At 42.4% G+C, this 16264-nt stretch overlaps 1 protein-coding gene across 2 annotated transcripts in view; it reads left to right on the top strand.

Annotated features, from left to right (window-relative positions):
* The window catches only part of NPTN (neuroplastin), a 60854-nt gene that overhangs the window by 43381 nt on the left and 1209 nt on the right, over positions 1–16264 (top strand). For both annotated transcript variants that reach the window (XM_087743531.1, XM_087743530.1), the window contains 4 exons: positions 3627–3760; positions 5291–5564; positions 15613–15634; positions 16182–16255. In XM_087743531.1, the coding sequence (XP_087599657.1) occupies positions 3627–3760; positions 5291–5564; positions 15613–15634; positions 16182–16242 (491 nt within the window). In that variant the 3' untranslated portion in view covers positions 16243–16255. The remainder of the gene's footprint in view (positions 1–3626; positions 3761–5290; positions 5565–15612; positions 15635–16181; positions 16256–16264) is intronic.

Below are 16264 nucleotides of genomic sequence, written 5' to 3'. Positions count from 1 at the left end.
CCAACTGCATCTGAACAGAGATGTGGATTCTGCTGCTTAAAAGCTAAAGTGAAATCTAAATCCTTTCTGAACAAAACCTGCTTCATTCTGTGCTTTATCTGTTCCTGGCACTGGAGCAGAGTGGTGTAAGAAAAATCTTGACTTGAAAAGCTTCACAGGAAAACATCGCGCTCTTGCTAAATCTGAGACTGAGGTCGGTTGCAGCGATATTTTAATTGTAGTTTGTACAGCAGGACACAATTAGCCAAACAGTTTGGCAGAATAAATACTGGATTAATGTCTCAGCCATAGCTTGAAACTGGCTTCATCATGCCCTGAAATATTAATATTCCATGTAGTGCTCCCCTCAGACTGCGTACAAAAATAGTCCCTGTCCTAGTAGAGCTGGAAATGGCTGCTGCGTAACTGTGCCCAGCAAGGAAAGAGAAGAATGTATTCTTGTCACTTAGGCTCTCATTGGGATAACCCAGCGATGATGTCCTATTCTTAAATAAATATAATTATCTCTTGGCTGTAGGAGAACACTAGGTCACCCTGCAGTAGAAGTTAAGGTGTCCTAGAAAGCTTTCCCTCTTTCTTTCTTTTCTTTCTTTCTTTCTTTCTTTTTTCTCTATCAGCAACCTTATAGAAAAAGTGGGCCAGCCGCAGAGTGCTGACTTACTGTATCCTTTTCCCCTGCAAGGTTCTGCTTTGACTCGATGTCTGCTGGTAGATGGCAGTGAAAAAATGAAGTGCTGACTGATGGAGACTGTGTGGGGCTTCAGCTGTAAGCTGATGAATCCTATTTCTACTTTTCCTAATGGGGGTAATTTGCAATTGCTTTTCAGAAACCATCAGCGCTAGTTTTGGGACCCTCACCTTGCCTTAAGTCTGTCTCTTGTGTTCTGCTTCTGCTGGCCTTTCATTTTCATTAGGTTCGATGCAATCTCTGCGTATCATCCTCAAGTAAGCAAGAAACCGCAGGGAAGTCACTGGGCTTACCTACCTCCTCCCTAAAAGAGAACTTTCCAAGCCTAGCAAGGAGGAGATGACACCTTTCAGTAGATCACGAGATGAAATTAACTTCTTGTTAAACCACCATCTTTTGGAGTAAATATTTTATTCTTCTTTGAGGCTGCAGACAGTGGTTTGAAAGGATGTTGCAGGTGCATACTGATGCTTAATATTCTGAAGATGTAATGCAGCACAGTCAACCCTAGAGCAGATTTATTTTCTTCTTCGAGACCTTCAGCTCGAAAACTTAATTTCCTCCAAATATTATTGCCCCTGATAGGCACAGGTAGTATGTAATCACTCAGCAAGTATGGAGTGTTCTTTCCTTTCCAGTTTGCTTCAGTTTCTATACCTGGCAGCTTCTTTTTGCATAAGACCAGAGAATTGTTATGATCTGTTGTCTTCATTCAGTTCATGTTTTCACCTCTCAAAGTGTTTTCATGTTTGATGTGTAAAGATATATTTTAGGTGTCAGTTTTCTTAAAAATAAATAAAACCCCCAGCGCCTTGTTCTTATATATCATGGTTACGGTTAGCATCATCTTGCAACTAGTTGACATTTGTCTAGCTTCATCCATTGGTCTTGCTATATGATTATGTATATTGAATATTGTTAGCAAAGCCATTATTTACCTGTGTGGATACTTACAGACTTGATCAAGTACTTCCTTCTTCACCTTCTTCCTTATGGGATGATACAGTCATAGTATTTTTCTTAGGTAGTGAGCTCTTTTTCAGCTCCCTGCTAAAAAGGTGTTTACTTAAAAATCAGAAAAAAAAAAAAAAGAGAACATGCTTAACATATTAAAATATTTTAAAATGGCCTAACTTCCTTAAGGGTTCTAGCAGAAGTCCTGGAGTTAGTTTTAATTTCTAAGGAACTGGCCTCTGCATCCTCTGCAGCAGCATCCAGCATGGAGGATCTGTTCAGCTTGTCAGTGCATACCTACAGCACTGGCTGTTGCTGAATTGGAGCAAATCATCTGTTAGAAAACGCAGCTAAGAGTTAATAATTCTCTAAGCAGCAAGTGCATGTTTCTTTACATGGCAAACGGTCAGAACTTCTGCAAAGCGCACACGTGTGTTGGAAATCCTGTTTGAATTTACATAGGTGTTTTGAGAAAAGCCTGGGTTGATCAGCCTCTCCTGGTGGTGTCCTTTCCGGCAAATACACACATACTAAGGAATGCTGTAGCTTAAGTATTCTTACAACCATGATTCTTCTATTGTTCAGAAGCTTATTTTAATTCTGCCTCTAACAACATTATCAATCGGCTGCACTACTGTCTGAAAAGAATCTTGCAGGAGTAAGGCATGATAAAATGATAATTCCTTTAGCACTTAAAGTTGCCAAACATTTTCCCAAAGAGTTGTGATGTCATTCTGGGGAAGAGCAGGCTCAGCTGATGATGTCCTTCTGCACAAGAAGTTTTGCTTGGTTTTGTTTGCTGCCTCTGATGACAACTGTGAAATCTGTTTAATTCTTTTAGCTTGCAGCTGCAGATAAGCTGTCACAAACCTGTGCTCCCTCTGTATACCTGTCTGTAGGGGTTGCTAGTGGTAAAGGGAACTCCCCTTGAATAGACCCTTGTAATAAATTCCAGTGCCTGGGGGGTCTTTTCCTGGAGAACTCAGGTTGGACTTTGACTGGATTAACAGATCAGTGTCCTGCAATCACACAGCAGGCCACGTGTGACATAATTAGCAAGCTTGAAAGCGAATGGGCTTTAAAGGTGGTCACTGCGGCACCAAAGCCATCTGCTTAAGCAAGGTTCAGCTCAGGCAGTCCGTTGATCCATCGTAATCTCTCGTGAGGTATTAGGCTGCAACGGGCTGCTGTGGCAAATGGCAGTGACGTTATTTATGGATAAGTTAATTCAGAAGACCCTCTGCTGATATTCAGGGCTGTGTTCTGCTTGTGGTTGCCCAGCTTCACCTGCAGCCCTCCTTAGCATAGATGTATTTGTGGGTGGGCTGAATGAAATGATCTTTGTTGGATGGATTTTGACTTCTGCTGCATTACAGGTACCCAATGGTACCCGGGAGTAATGTCGCTGTAAGGTGTAACAAGTGTAAAGTGTAACAAGTCACAGCACGTCTGTGGACCAAATCTAAAACTCTTGCTGTAAGAAAGAATACCTATGATTCAGCTTTCAGAAATCCATCTTAAGACACTATGGGTTCAGAGTCCTGACGTGATGGGCAAGTTGTGACCAGAATCTCCGACAGCTCTGTTTCAAAGCTGAAGGAACTGCAGAGCCGCAGGGAACTCCTGAGCGGTCGGCAGGGAGACGTGGATGTTTCTCAGCTTCCTGCACTGGGGAACGGCTGGGCCATCTTAGTTTTGTAGGCTTGTGGTAGATAACTCAGGTTTGATGTTGAGATTTCTCCCTTGTCCCTCAATTTGTCTGGCAAACCAAGCCTGAAGGACATTCTTGCAGATCTTCAGTTGAGATGCTGCTTGGAGAGACATGGGAATCGCAATTTTTCTTCTGTAAGATGGGCTCAGTGTGGGAAAGGCAACAGCTTACAGGGAACTTGTCACTTATTTTTCTGTTCAAATTCTCAGAGCTTGAAATAACTCTCTCTTTAATGAGCAGCTTGTAAACAGTTTTTTTTGTTTTGTTTCATAGCTACTCCTGACATCACTGGCCACAAGCGAAGTGAAAATAAAAATGAGGGGCAGGAGGCACTCATGTACTGCAAGTCTGTGGGCTTCCCACATCCCGAGTGGGTGTGGCGCAAGAAGGTCAATGGAGTATTTGAGGTAAGAGAACTGGGGTGTCAGGTGTGTATTAACCCTGCCAAAACCCCCAGTAAGGAAGGAAACAAGCACCTTGGTTTTAGGGATGTATTACTTAGGGTGCCTTATAACTTCTCAAAACGCAGTTCCTCAAAAGTCTGATACATTAGTGAGTGAAGCTGAAATTTTTCAGCATCAGTGAGTATAAAATGGGTATTTGTATTGTTGCTGTGTAAACAGAGTTGCTCATTGCATTGCTGCTGGGCAAAGTTATGAACTGTCCAGAAAGATATGATGTTCAGGGTATTTGCTATGAATTGCAAAACATGAGTTATAAAATGTGATTTAAAAATGCATTTGGTTATAAATTTCTCAAACTGTTTTCCCATTTTACTGTTTGACCTCACAAGACTTAACATGAGGATGTGGCAGTGATACCTGTTAGTGTTTAAGTGATCATATTTTTTTCCATGTGGCAACTGATCTAATGAGCAAAAAAACCTCGACCAGCAATTGGAATAGCAGAAGAGAAGCTGGAGGTTGCTAAATCCTCAGCCACCTATTTTTATGTTGCTGTATGATCTGCCAGAGAGGTAGCAATTTGATTGACAGATGAAGAAAAAATATTAAGCAAATAATAGTATGGGTTGATTGTTCACTGTTAAGTGTGAGCTTATATTTTTAAGGGACAGTGCTGTGTGAATGACTTACCCAGTGCTGTGAGTCAGAGAGCCCTGTATAGTGTTCTGTGCATTTCCCTTCACACTGTCTTTTCTGGTTAAGTTATTTGATAAATTCATCCACGATTAACTTTCAGGAAGATCAAACATCCATAGTTTGTCAAGTTTTTTCCCTTTTTAGTTCTTTAAACATAAGCAACTCTGGAAGTCTTTTTTCTAATGGAGAAAGAATATGGTGCCTCAAATTCCAGCTTCTCTAAATGTTCCTGAAGTCACTGGCTTAGGCTGCCCTGACCACAAATCTGTGAGCAGTGCGTGTTTCTTTTAAAAACATAGCAGAGGCAAAAATTTATTAGGTCCGTCATACCTTAAATAGTTAGAAAATGCTATCTAATGAAGTGCAGAATAATCTTAACGGGTACTGTTTTTCTTTTTTCCCACTCTACACTGAAAACGTTTTGTCCTCTGCTAGGGAATGTATCCTCTCTCCTGTTACTTGTCTCATCTGTTTAGGTCGACCTGTTTCATCTTATTGCTGTAAACTGGTGAGTGGAGCATAACAGTTTCTCTTGAAGCAAAAGGCTGAGAACATGGTAGCTTACATGGTCGCAACCACTGGTGTATTTCATGGCTGATACTGTTAAAGTAGGATAAAAATAAAGCTTGTCAGTCAAGTTGGCATTTTTTGGTTGTTGTTTTGAAGCACAATTCACTTTAGTGAGGGATACAGAATAAACACTGGCAGTGGACTTTTCTGTTGTGTTAAGGAACCAGCCTCTTTGAAGAATCCCTCAAATCTCTTCTAGTTTGAAAAGGCACCAGAACTTACTAAAGCTCTTGCTCTTTTCCTCTTCCACCTTCCTCCTCTTATCAGGACATCAACAACTCCTCCGGCAGATTCTTTATTTCAAATAAAGACAACTACACTGAGCTCAGCATCACAAACCTACAGATAAACGAGGATCCTGGCGAGTACCAATGCAACGCAACCAACCAGGTCGGCTCTGTCTCGGTCACAACCATCCTCCGTGTCCGCAGTCACTTGGCTCCCCTCTGGCCCTTTTTGGGGATCTTGGCAGAAATCGTTATCCTCGTTGTCATCATAGTTGTTTATGAGAAAAGGAAGCGGCCGGATGAAGTCCCAGACGGTAAGTGTGCTCAAAGCCACTTGTAAGGAGGGGGAAAAAAGGGCAAAGCGAACTTGTGGAAGCAGAACCAAGTGGGGCTTTGTGGCAGGAACGATCAGCAGCACAGTTCATTCAGCTTTGAGCTGTTTGGTTTCTCATCTGTTCCCTCACCAAACATTAAGCCCGGCAAGCGCAGAGGGTCCAAGTGCTGTGCAAAGTCCTAACGCTGGATTTCCCCAAGATCTCAGACTATGGGGTGGGAGGGTGGTTGTTTCATTATCTGTAAAGCTTTTGTTACACAAGGTGGGTCTAGCGCTCCCGTCTCTTTCCTGCTGTATTAGCCCTGAGAAATCCTGCACGTCAGCCCTAAGGAGCGTAGAGCAGCACAAGGGGAGAGCTGGAAACACTCTAATCCCTGATGGCACTCCCTCTTCCATGTGGCATCTGGATTGGACACCAGGCAGGTTTTGTAAGGAAACGTTACACTGAAAGGGACTGGGACCGCAGAGGTGCTTCAGAAATAAAACATGTTTTCAGTGTTAAAAGGGTGGGGGTAGGGCTCTTATTTTGGTCTGTAACTGTGAATCTGTATTTAAGGAATGCTCTGGAAACTATATATAATTGTAATAGCCACTGAGTTACACTTTCTAAAGATTAGGTATTTATCAGGTTTGATGGTAGCACTAATTAGTTACACAGTGTTTGGTACACAAAAAGTAGTAACTGTTTCATCTTTGAGCTTCTTCTGCATACCTTCCTCTTTAAAAGATGGGGGAAGGGGTAATTTGAGGATAAAATGAGTATTTGAAAGAACCACATGGAGAAACAGGCTTTAATTAAAGTGACACCTAGCTGCTTACTACAGTGTTTATCAAGAAAACCTATCCAAGGAATCCTTGTGAGAAGCGGTGGTATGCCACGGTGCTGTAGGAACATGACGCGTCCAAGTAACGGAGCAGGTGCTTTGGAGTACGCGGAGGGCAACATGCTGAATCCGTTCGGGAAGCACTGCATCGTTAGTGTCTTCCTGGGCTGGACGAGCCCTCCTCTAGCATGGTAGGTAGCTCCCCAAGGCAGCTGTGTTGCAGCTTGTGCAGCAGTGACGAGTTGTCTAGCAGCACAAGGGATCAATAACAACGCAGCAAGACATTTGCCTTCTGGGATGAAAATGTAGGTGCTGAAACACTGATCTGCTTGTGAAGTTTGGGCAAAAACAACTTCACTGTTCCTAAGCTATGTTTTGGAGAATGAAAAAAAAAAAAAAATCTTATGAAACAGATAATAAATGTTAATACTTTGAGAATGGCTGAGGCTTGGATCGCTTCCATAGCAGATGGAAAACTGTCTTAAGTAGTACATACCTAGAGGAAACTAGCTTTTGATCTTAACCACTTGAGTAGCATTTACTAACTGCTTATAGAGCATGCATTGAGACTGGTCTAGGTGTGTATCCAACAAAATTTAAACTCTGTAGTGCATGTTCCTCTGCATAACTAACAGCTTCACAGTTGCTAAGGGGTTTATACTGCCAGCAGTTTCTCCTCAAAGTGGCTCTCAACCAGCGCAGAAAACTTCAAAAAAGACGATTTAAATGTTCTCTTGCACTTCTCCCATATTGCTATGCCACGTTGGCCTAACTTTGATGTTGGGATGGCTGGAAAGAATCTCACCTCTGTGTTGGTGGCTGTTCATAGTTCCCTGCATTTCAGACTTTTGCTTGATGACGTTTCACAAGGATCGAAACAAGATACCAGATTGTAATTTTATATGTAAATATTCATTACAAGCATCCTCAGATGGACTTAATCCAACAGAAATTGGCTTTGACTTGACCAGATCGCAATGCAACCCCAATGTTAGTGCGATTAAGCACACATTGGAGATGGAGTTCACTACTTGTTTGTTTCAAAGGCTGAAGTTTTCCTGGCTGGTCTGGCCACAGATGCCTGAGGGATCGAGGCTTATCATCTCTGATGGAGGTGTCCAAGATGATGAGCCAAGTAACTGAGGTTACTAAATTTGCTTGCTCGGTCTGCTCTTATTTTAAAGGCAGCTAAGCTTGAGTCCTGGAGAGTGATGCACCTCTGTGGTGGACAGATGTTTTCTCTGTCTACTTTCTTGGAGGACAAAATCCAATACTGAACATCACAGTCAATATCCATGTATTAGGTTTGCCTGGATGAAGAGACACAATTGGCACAACATCATCTCAACTAAAGGCTGACTTGAGTCCTACATTTCCTTGGATACTCTTGCACTTTCTGTAATGGCATTTGAAGCTTTCTGTGATATTGTGGTGGAAAACACCCTATAAGCAGGGGCATTTTACAAATGCATATGTGAGAAATCATTGGTAGTCTGCTGATTTCCACACTTGGATGTTTTACTTAGGTTATTCTGAATTTTATTTTAAATACATTGTTACGAAATGCCAAAGTTAATGTTTTAATGCAATGGCATGCTTATCATTTGGAATTTTAAAAACTCTGCTTCCAAAATCATATATCCACCTCCGCATGCTGCAGTGAGCTGTAGCGGGTAACAGCAATGAGCCTATAGCTGAGCCAGCAACTCATGCAGATATTAGTCTAAACACCATATTACTTAATATGAATATTATTTGGCAACAGCTGTGATCTCTCTCAACTATCAGTTGGTTTTCCAAATTTTTTTTTTTAGTATTGGTTTTGATGTGTTAAGCTTTAAGGACAAGGGTTGTCGTTGTGCCAGATCTTTTTATGAAGCTGCTGCAGCAATAACGATTGTGCTGTCAGTGCCGCCTCGCAAACAGGGGAAAAAACTGGCAGCCTCATCAGCAGAGTAACCTCACTGATGGCCCTTCTTGCTGGGATGTGAATTTTGGCCTTGTACCACTCCAAATTTTTCCTTAAGCACTGAGATTCCTTCGTAGTCTCCACCATCACCCCTCTCCCTGTCTTCCCATGGTGGAATAACTCTGGACCTTCCTTAGTCATCAGATTTCTCTGAAGTTCTTCCTTTGCTCTGGAGTAGCAGGTAGAAGCAGCCAAAAAAACCCCAGCCACGTTTGAGGATGGATGGCCGTTTTGCATCTTACTTTGGACTGCTGCCTAGTGGATCGTTATCATTCGGCTTGGCACGTGGTCCTGCTGCAGGCTGTCTGTTCCTGCAGATAAGGCGTCTGCTACTGGTAAACAGCCTAAATGTTGGGGTGCAAGTCTTGTACCTGTTGCACCCTCTGCAATCCTCTGGGGTGGCCCATGGGGTGCTGTAGATCCCACCTTAGGGAGAGGAGGCGGGATGTCTCCCATGTTCAGCCGGGCTTTTTTTCCCCTTGAGAATCCTCTGACGTACTGGCTAACGTCTGTCCTGTCGAGAGGATCTCAGGAGTGAGGATTTCTGCATAGACCTAGTGCAAAGATGACTTATTCAGGACACTTTAAGGATTTCTTAAAAAGTTTTGGAGAAGAACAGCGATGCTAAATGTGGTAACTTCCCCTGTATACAGAAAAATCAAAAGCCTTTCTGGAGCTGAAGAAACTGTTAAATCAACAGTCTAGAAGTACACTTGCAACCCGTGCAGAGCCTGACCAGTAACAGTGTAGGATGAAATGCAGTAGAACTGCATTTCTCTCAGGTCTTGCTGGGAGATGCTGGTGCCTACGCTGAGCTCTCACCGCGTGCAGTACCCAGGTGACATCGTTTCTAGGTCTGGCTCAGTTAAACCTACGTAAGTTACAGGCAGCCCTTCAGAGCGTGCTGTGTTCATCCCCCTGGATGAAACCAGCCCAAGTTGAAAGCTGGAGCAGGATTGCTCCAGACTCCACTAATAACAAGCATGTTTAATTTGAGTCCTTTTACCTTTCTCAGCTGTACTCGCCTGCCTTCACTGAGGTGCCACCTTCCAGAAACTGCTCATCTTGCTGCTCTTTTTTTGAGAACTGTATTGAACAATTTAGCATTTCCACATCTCCAGAGAGTCCTCAAATTCACCGTAGCAAAAGGTAGTGAGACGGCAAATCCTGAGGGTCCCCCCACTCCACCCTGGCTGATGAACAACTGTTTTTAGAGGAATATGATGTTTCTCCGGCAAACCTCAGAAGTGTATAACCCTTTGACAAACCAGATCAGTAATTTCAGTGTTTGTACTTGCAGTCCACTTGTATACACGCAAGAGGATATTTGTAAGAACTTCAGAGTGGTCTTACAGCTGCATCAGCCTAAAAAAAAAAAAAAAAAAAAAAGCAAGGCTTGAGGGCTGTACCGTTTTGGCAAGTTTAAACAAAGAAGTGCCAAAAAGGACTTCTAATAACTGATGCTGAACAGAAGCACCCAGTTGCTAGTGCGGGATGTGACTGTTTGGAGAGAAACATTATCTCCATCCTGGAAGGTGTCTGGGATGCTTTCCAGAGCGCTTGGGAACTCTACCTGGCCAGCCAAAATCAAGCCAGTTGAGTTAATTCCCTTTCTCTCATCTCAATGTTCCACAGGCTAAAAATTACCTGTCTTAGTGTGCCAACTGCCTCATCTCTTGGCAGATGGGTAGAGTGACAGATAACCTGGTTAAATTTGGAGTGGTTCTTCTCAATTTACTGTTTAGCTGCAGACTGAGGCCGCTTAGGTTTCAGAGTTTGGGGGGGATAAAGGGCTGTGTGTTACGAGACGCTTTCCCAATGTATGCGCTGGCCTCACGAAAGGTGTTGCCTCCGTCTAGAAGCGCTGCCATGCTGGAAGGGCGAGGACACTCCTTTAGCTTTGGCATTTCCTGACTGCAGGTTTTTTTGCATGGACCTTGCTTTTGTCTTTAGTTTATTTGCTTTTTATGCCATGGAACAGGGCTGCTCAGTAGTTCCTTTGCTAATAGCTCCTCCTTCACATAATTCAGTTTATTTTCACTTCTGCTGCTGTATAGCAGAAAAAGGAACTTTGCACCTGTGAAATCCATATTTCCACCAGAAATGGTGCAAGGATGGCATTAGCGGATGCCCAGTGCAGGTTCTTGCTGTTGTGCTTGTGGATTAGGGGCATTGTCGTCCTCCTGGGGGGGAGGTGACTGCAGTGGGCACCTCCAGTAACCTGCCCGCAGGTGTGAGCCCCCTTGGATCCAAATTATGTGCTGGAAGGAGGAAGGAAGGGCAGATTGCACTTGAATTTCTGCATCCTTTCAAAATGAGAGCTTTGACTTGCTTTACGCGTGGTAAAGCAATATATGGCTCACATACCTTTACTGGAGAGCAGCTAGGTTTTATAACACCAAGAGTGGGTGAATAACGTGCAGCTTCCAGTGGCTTTTGGTGATGAAAGCTGCATGAATGTGGCATGTTGAGGTCAGAGCCGCTGGCACATCACTGCATGTACGATGGGAAACGGTTTCAGCAGAGGACTGCTGATGCATTTTGCTCAGAATGCAAGCTGCTTGGACTTCCCCTTGACAATAAAAGGAAGCAAATAGCGCTTTATTCCTCTGTGGTATAGCTTCAGCTGCTTATTTTTGATAGATGTAGCAATCAGCCATTGTGACCTGAATGTAGTATATCAAAGATTCCTAAAGAAAGCGCTTTTTCTGTTGTTGTTGGATCAAATAGCCTAAATTAGCAAAGACGCTGGTTTAAAGGGTGTGTTCTGGGGTAAGTAGAAAGTAAAAACTTCTTGGCTACATTCCCCCATAGGAATGTAAACAGTTTTTACTTTAAAATCCATATTCTACATGATCTTTAGTTCAAATCCATGCGGTGACTGGGTTATAACATGTCCTTTTTCATTCTTCCCTTCTCATTTCTCAGCTTAATACAAAGACTTTCTATAAAGAATGTTTTTCTGCTCCAGCTATGCAGAAGCTCTATCCGTATCCCCACATTCTTTCTAATACTCATTTTTTTTTCTTGACTTTCCCTGTTCCTGCTATTACTGTAAGTAATTTAAAGAACGAAATGTTTTCACTGAAACTGTTTACCTTGTAACAAGTTAATTTTGGGATTTTTTTCCCTTATTACCTGCACCTGTCTCTCCCACACTTAAAATTCATCAAGGGGAGAAAATTGTCAGACAGGCACATTGCGAGAGGGTCTAGCTGTCAACTACACCTAACAGCAAGCATCGTTGTATCACAGTGGTAATCGAATAGCCTGGCTCCTCTGGGCCTTTGTATACTAATTTGTTAGATGCTATTATAGGATCAGAATTCCTCCAGTCTCACGTAAGTAGCCTTGGCCAGAGAGTCTCCGTTGCCGATACGCTTGTGCCTTCATTCCATTTCAGAGCAACTGCTTTATTTTTATTGGTTTGCTTTATGGAGCAAGACGAGTGTCTCCATTCGCCTCTTCTTCCCCCTCCCTCCAAAGCATTCCTGTTAACGAAGCCAAAGGGAAGAGCATTGCTCCAAACCCGACGTGCATCGTGGTTGTAAATGCTGCCTTCGAATCTTTGCGTGCAACCAAAGCCCTGAGTGGCTAACGCAGGTTGAAACGCGCGTGTCCCTGTGAACAGCTACCTTGTGAGAATGCATCACCGTCCCACGTGGCTGTGGACTGTTTTGAGTGCTCGATGTGGAGCCTTCTGCATGTTTTACAAGTTAAGAACTGAAAAATTTATTAACAAAATTTTAATTTTTCCAACCTGGACAAATGCATCTAAATTCTTACAAATGTTCTCAAAAGTTTTCAAGCCACTGTCAAATTTTCTCTTACCAGAAAGCAAAACCTTAATCTAGCTTTTAAATATAAGAATTCCCCAGCAGTCTCTGTAGTAGTTGCAAGAAATTGCTTTGCAGACAGTAGAAGTTGTATCGTAACACAGGACCCCGAAGCTGCCACAGGCGCTGGCTTTTCCTTTCGAGCACTTGAACAGAAATTGAACATAAGTTTCATTTTAATAATGCTCCAGTTCACTACTGATCTGTAAAGGCAGGTCTAAGGGTTGCCATGTGCCAGTAGAAGAACCATTGCTGAAGCTGCTGGTCTTGACTCCTCTTTGTGTAGATTTCTTTGCAAGTTTTAAAGCATGAGCAGAAACGTAGAGTCCCTTTGGATGCACAAATGTGAATCTTAGTGCTGGAAATACCCGTTAAGTGTTTCATTTTTAACTTCCACCAGTCATAAGAGGTTACACAAGATTAATTTGATATTAAAAATAAACACTGTAGCTTTCCAAAGAAGGTAAAAGAAACCGAGTAACATCTAAAATGCCTTATAAATTAAGGCTGAAAGTAAAGGTGGGGGCCACAAAGCACAGCCCCCTTCTGAGACTGCCGAAGCACGAGTTACATTCCCAGACAGTTAATAGAAGCGGAGGAGCTAAAGCAAATCTATTTGTCGTCATCTTGCAATTTTTATGTCCAGATATTTTTGCCTGGAAGAATTGATTACATGTGTTACACGATGCATTAAAGACAGCAGCAATTCTAACCTTTCAGTTCAGAAATGTGCTACTTCAGGGCAACGCTGAGCAGATAATCACTATACCCACAAGAACGGCTTGGCTGGTTGGGGTTTTTTTTAAAATCTTGTATTACATAAATAATGCCACATTCAAAAGGAAATTCCTGCCAAAGGAGGGGTGTTAGTGTGGTCAATTATAAAATTGCAGCTCACCTGGCAGCGTTTTGGGAGCCCCATGGGTTCGGAATGGAATGAAGCAGCATACTGGGAGGATGTTCTCTATGGCCATAGGTTTTACATTAGAGACAATTGGTTACTAGAGCAGGTCTTCTGGCATAAAGGTTTTGAGTTATATTGATATTTGTCGGTTACTATGACTTCTTTTTTTTTTTTTTTCCCCCCTTCAATTGCATCATACCCTTAAAAAAATGGTGGTAAGTGAGAGATCTGCATGCTTTGGAGTTTGTTTAATCTCCGCTTCAGTCTATACAATGCACAAGTCATAATGTTAACACTTTTTCCTTACAACTTCTTCATTCACGTTCACAACTAATTTGGATTTCAGTTTGCTGTTTTTAATCTTTATTTAGTCTAATTTTGTACTTATTTTTCTGTTGTTCTGTTGCCCCCTGATTTTGCTAAGGTTTCGGTCTTTGTCCGTACTGTACTGGGGATGCTTTTCCAGCAGTTAAATGGCTGACCAGGGTAGTAACGCACAGAGGAATTTTCCTCGGTCTTATTTTACCTCCGTTTAGGTTATAGATGGGAGAGGGATGAGTGGTGCTGATCCACCATATAATCTGAAGTATTCCAATAGGCATTTTTGTTGGATCTTTGTTAGGAGAACAGCTGATGGCAGCCTTTATAAATGTGAAGCCTTTTTTTTTTTTTTTTTTTTTAAGCACACAAAACTACTTATCTGAAATAGGCATCTGAATATTTTAACGGAGAAGGAAAAATGGTTGTTTTATAGCAACAGAGAGCTTGTATCTTAACGGTGCAGTTTGGTATTTCTGAAGTCCGGCCAAACAAACTCTCAAAGATGTCGATTATGCTTGTTAGAAAGCTGAGATACCCGAGTCCGAAAGCAGAATGGCATCGGTAGCAGTACTGATCTGGGGGTGGGGGGACCCGAGGGCTGTCTGTCTGTCCGAGGCTCTTCCGTGCCGGTGTGCGGAGTCCGTAGCACAGCCTGCTTTAAGATCTTTTGTGAAGCAAAAGATGTTTGTGGAGGGAAGCTCTAGATTTACTCTACTGTGCTTTGTGTTTCAGTACCTGATGTGTCTCTGTATATCTCCACTGTATATACAACAGCACATTGATGTCTGGTTGTCCTTACTAGTCCTAGTTCTCTCTGTATCTTGTCCGATAGTGTACTGTTGCTGGTAATGGACTTCTGTGGACACTGGTGTGTCGCTAGTGTGTTATTTTGGCTGTAAAGCTCTTGGTTTGTGGTTAGTTCTTTATTTTTTTGAACTATTTTTTTGTTCCGGTCACTGTCTGTGCTAGCGGTGGCTTTGCCTATCCGTTGCCTTGAAGGTACAGGTGGAGTAATGTCCCCTTCGACCGACATTACTCCTAGCGTGTGCTCATGCGGATGCCTACACTGTTAAGACTGTAATTTCCATAACTGCTTCATGTGCACTAAGCACCCTTGTGGAATCCTGCTGAGAGTTTCTTAAAGACTTCAGTGAAAAATCCCTCGAGCACGAGGTGGGAACGGCAACTGTGCCAAAAACAGCAGGTCCTGAATTGGTCCCCCCAAAATACTTCTACAGGAGCGTTAACTTTCTGGATTGATTTTTGTACTGCTGTTTAAATGCACTTCTGTCTTCTGTACTGCAGCTTGGGGGCAAAATAAGGTGTTTTATAATTCAAAACAACGTTCAATTGGTCATGAAAGAGTTAATGCGAAACATTATTCATTGGCAGATCTTTATCCAATTCTTAAAAGAGAATATTTTTGCCAAGAGACACAGGCAGAACAATGCTGTCAGTCTTCTGTAGCTGAAGTCTGTTGTGTCTGGAGGTATTACAACACCCCTAACTTTCCCTGGTGTTTGGAGCCCTGTGCTCTGTCGGCCGCACGCACAATGCCTGATGCTACCCAAGGACTACGTTTGGATACCCGAATCAAGTGTTGCAGCTTCAACCTCCTCCTAACCTGGTCCGTTCTAATTAGACATTGAAAAAACGGAATATGTAGAGGTTGTATCATCCCGGGGGGAAGATGAGCATATGGTGTATATACCCTGTTGTGTATATACCAGCAATTACCCATCAGCGGTTGAAGAATGGCTTAAAAAAATATTAAAAAAAAAAAAAAAATCAATGCAAGAAAATAACCAGCAGGATTTTACAACTGAAACGTTGGTTTGTCTTCTCATCTAGTTTTTATGAGATTGAACCACTGGAACTTGGGGACAAGATGAGTCTGACCATATTGCAACAATCTGTCCGCTACAGTTGCAGTTCTTCATGACAAGCATTCAAAGTGTTAACTAAAACCATTGAAGCAACATACCTGCCATTAAAACTTGAATCCAGAAAAATAACTCCATGAATCTTTGCACTACCAAGTGGAATGGCCTTTAACGCTGTATATAGATCGGTTTGCTGTTTGCAGTTCAGCCGGTGTTACGGTGCAAAGCCTGACTCTCTTTTTCTTTCCTTTCCTTGTCTTTCCCTGGATTGCATCGGAATTCTTGCTGCAGATGATGAACCAGCTGGGCCAATGTAAGTGCATTTTAAGAAAAAAACATGACTGAGCTTAATGTGAGGGTTTATGGGAGTTTACAGTACCCAAGATGGATATTAGGTGTAACACTACTAATGGTAAAGGACCCGTTGCTTGGGTGGTTGTTAGCATTGCAGTGAAGAAAAGCGATATCTGCAAGGTCCTTTCTAGAAAAACAAATAGTGCTGAAGGAGTCGGAAACAAATATTTGTGTGAAGCCACCTGTAGTCTCCCTGACTGCCTGGTGTAGCAGATTTGATAAATGTTTTTTTACAAATATCTTAAGCAATTGGCAAAGTAGGCGGAGAAAAACAGCTTCTTTTAGGAAGGAAGGAAGCAGTAAAACCAGGAAGCAGAATGAGAGGTGTAGGAGGTGAACTGCACAGGGCAAGAAGGAGGCAACATACAGTCCAAAAGTTGCGTTGTCTTTAGCCACTCGAGTTAGGAGGAAGAATGAAATGCTGTTTAACTTAGTGTGTACAAAGACACTTTTTCCTACAGCTGTGATTGATTTTGGTGCATTTTAAAAATTATTTCTTTTTCCAGGAAAACCAATTCTACAAACAATCATAAAGATAAAAACTTACGCCAGAGAAACACAAATTAAAAATGCTTATCATGTAAGTATG

Source organism: Nipponia nippon, unplaced genomic scaffold (assembly GCF_047370975.1).
Source record: "Nipponia nippon isolate SJK-2023a ecotype South Korea unplaced genomic scaffold, ASM4737097v1 scaffold_9, whole genome shotgun sequence".
Lineage (NCBI taxonomy): Eukaryota > Metazoa > Chordata > Aves > Pelecaniformes > Threskiornithidae > Nipponia > Nipponia nippon.
The sequence above is the reverse complement of the archived record's forward strand: the minus strand, read 5'-3'. Positions and strand labels throughout refer to the sequence as shown.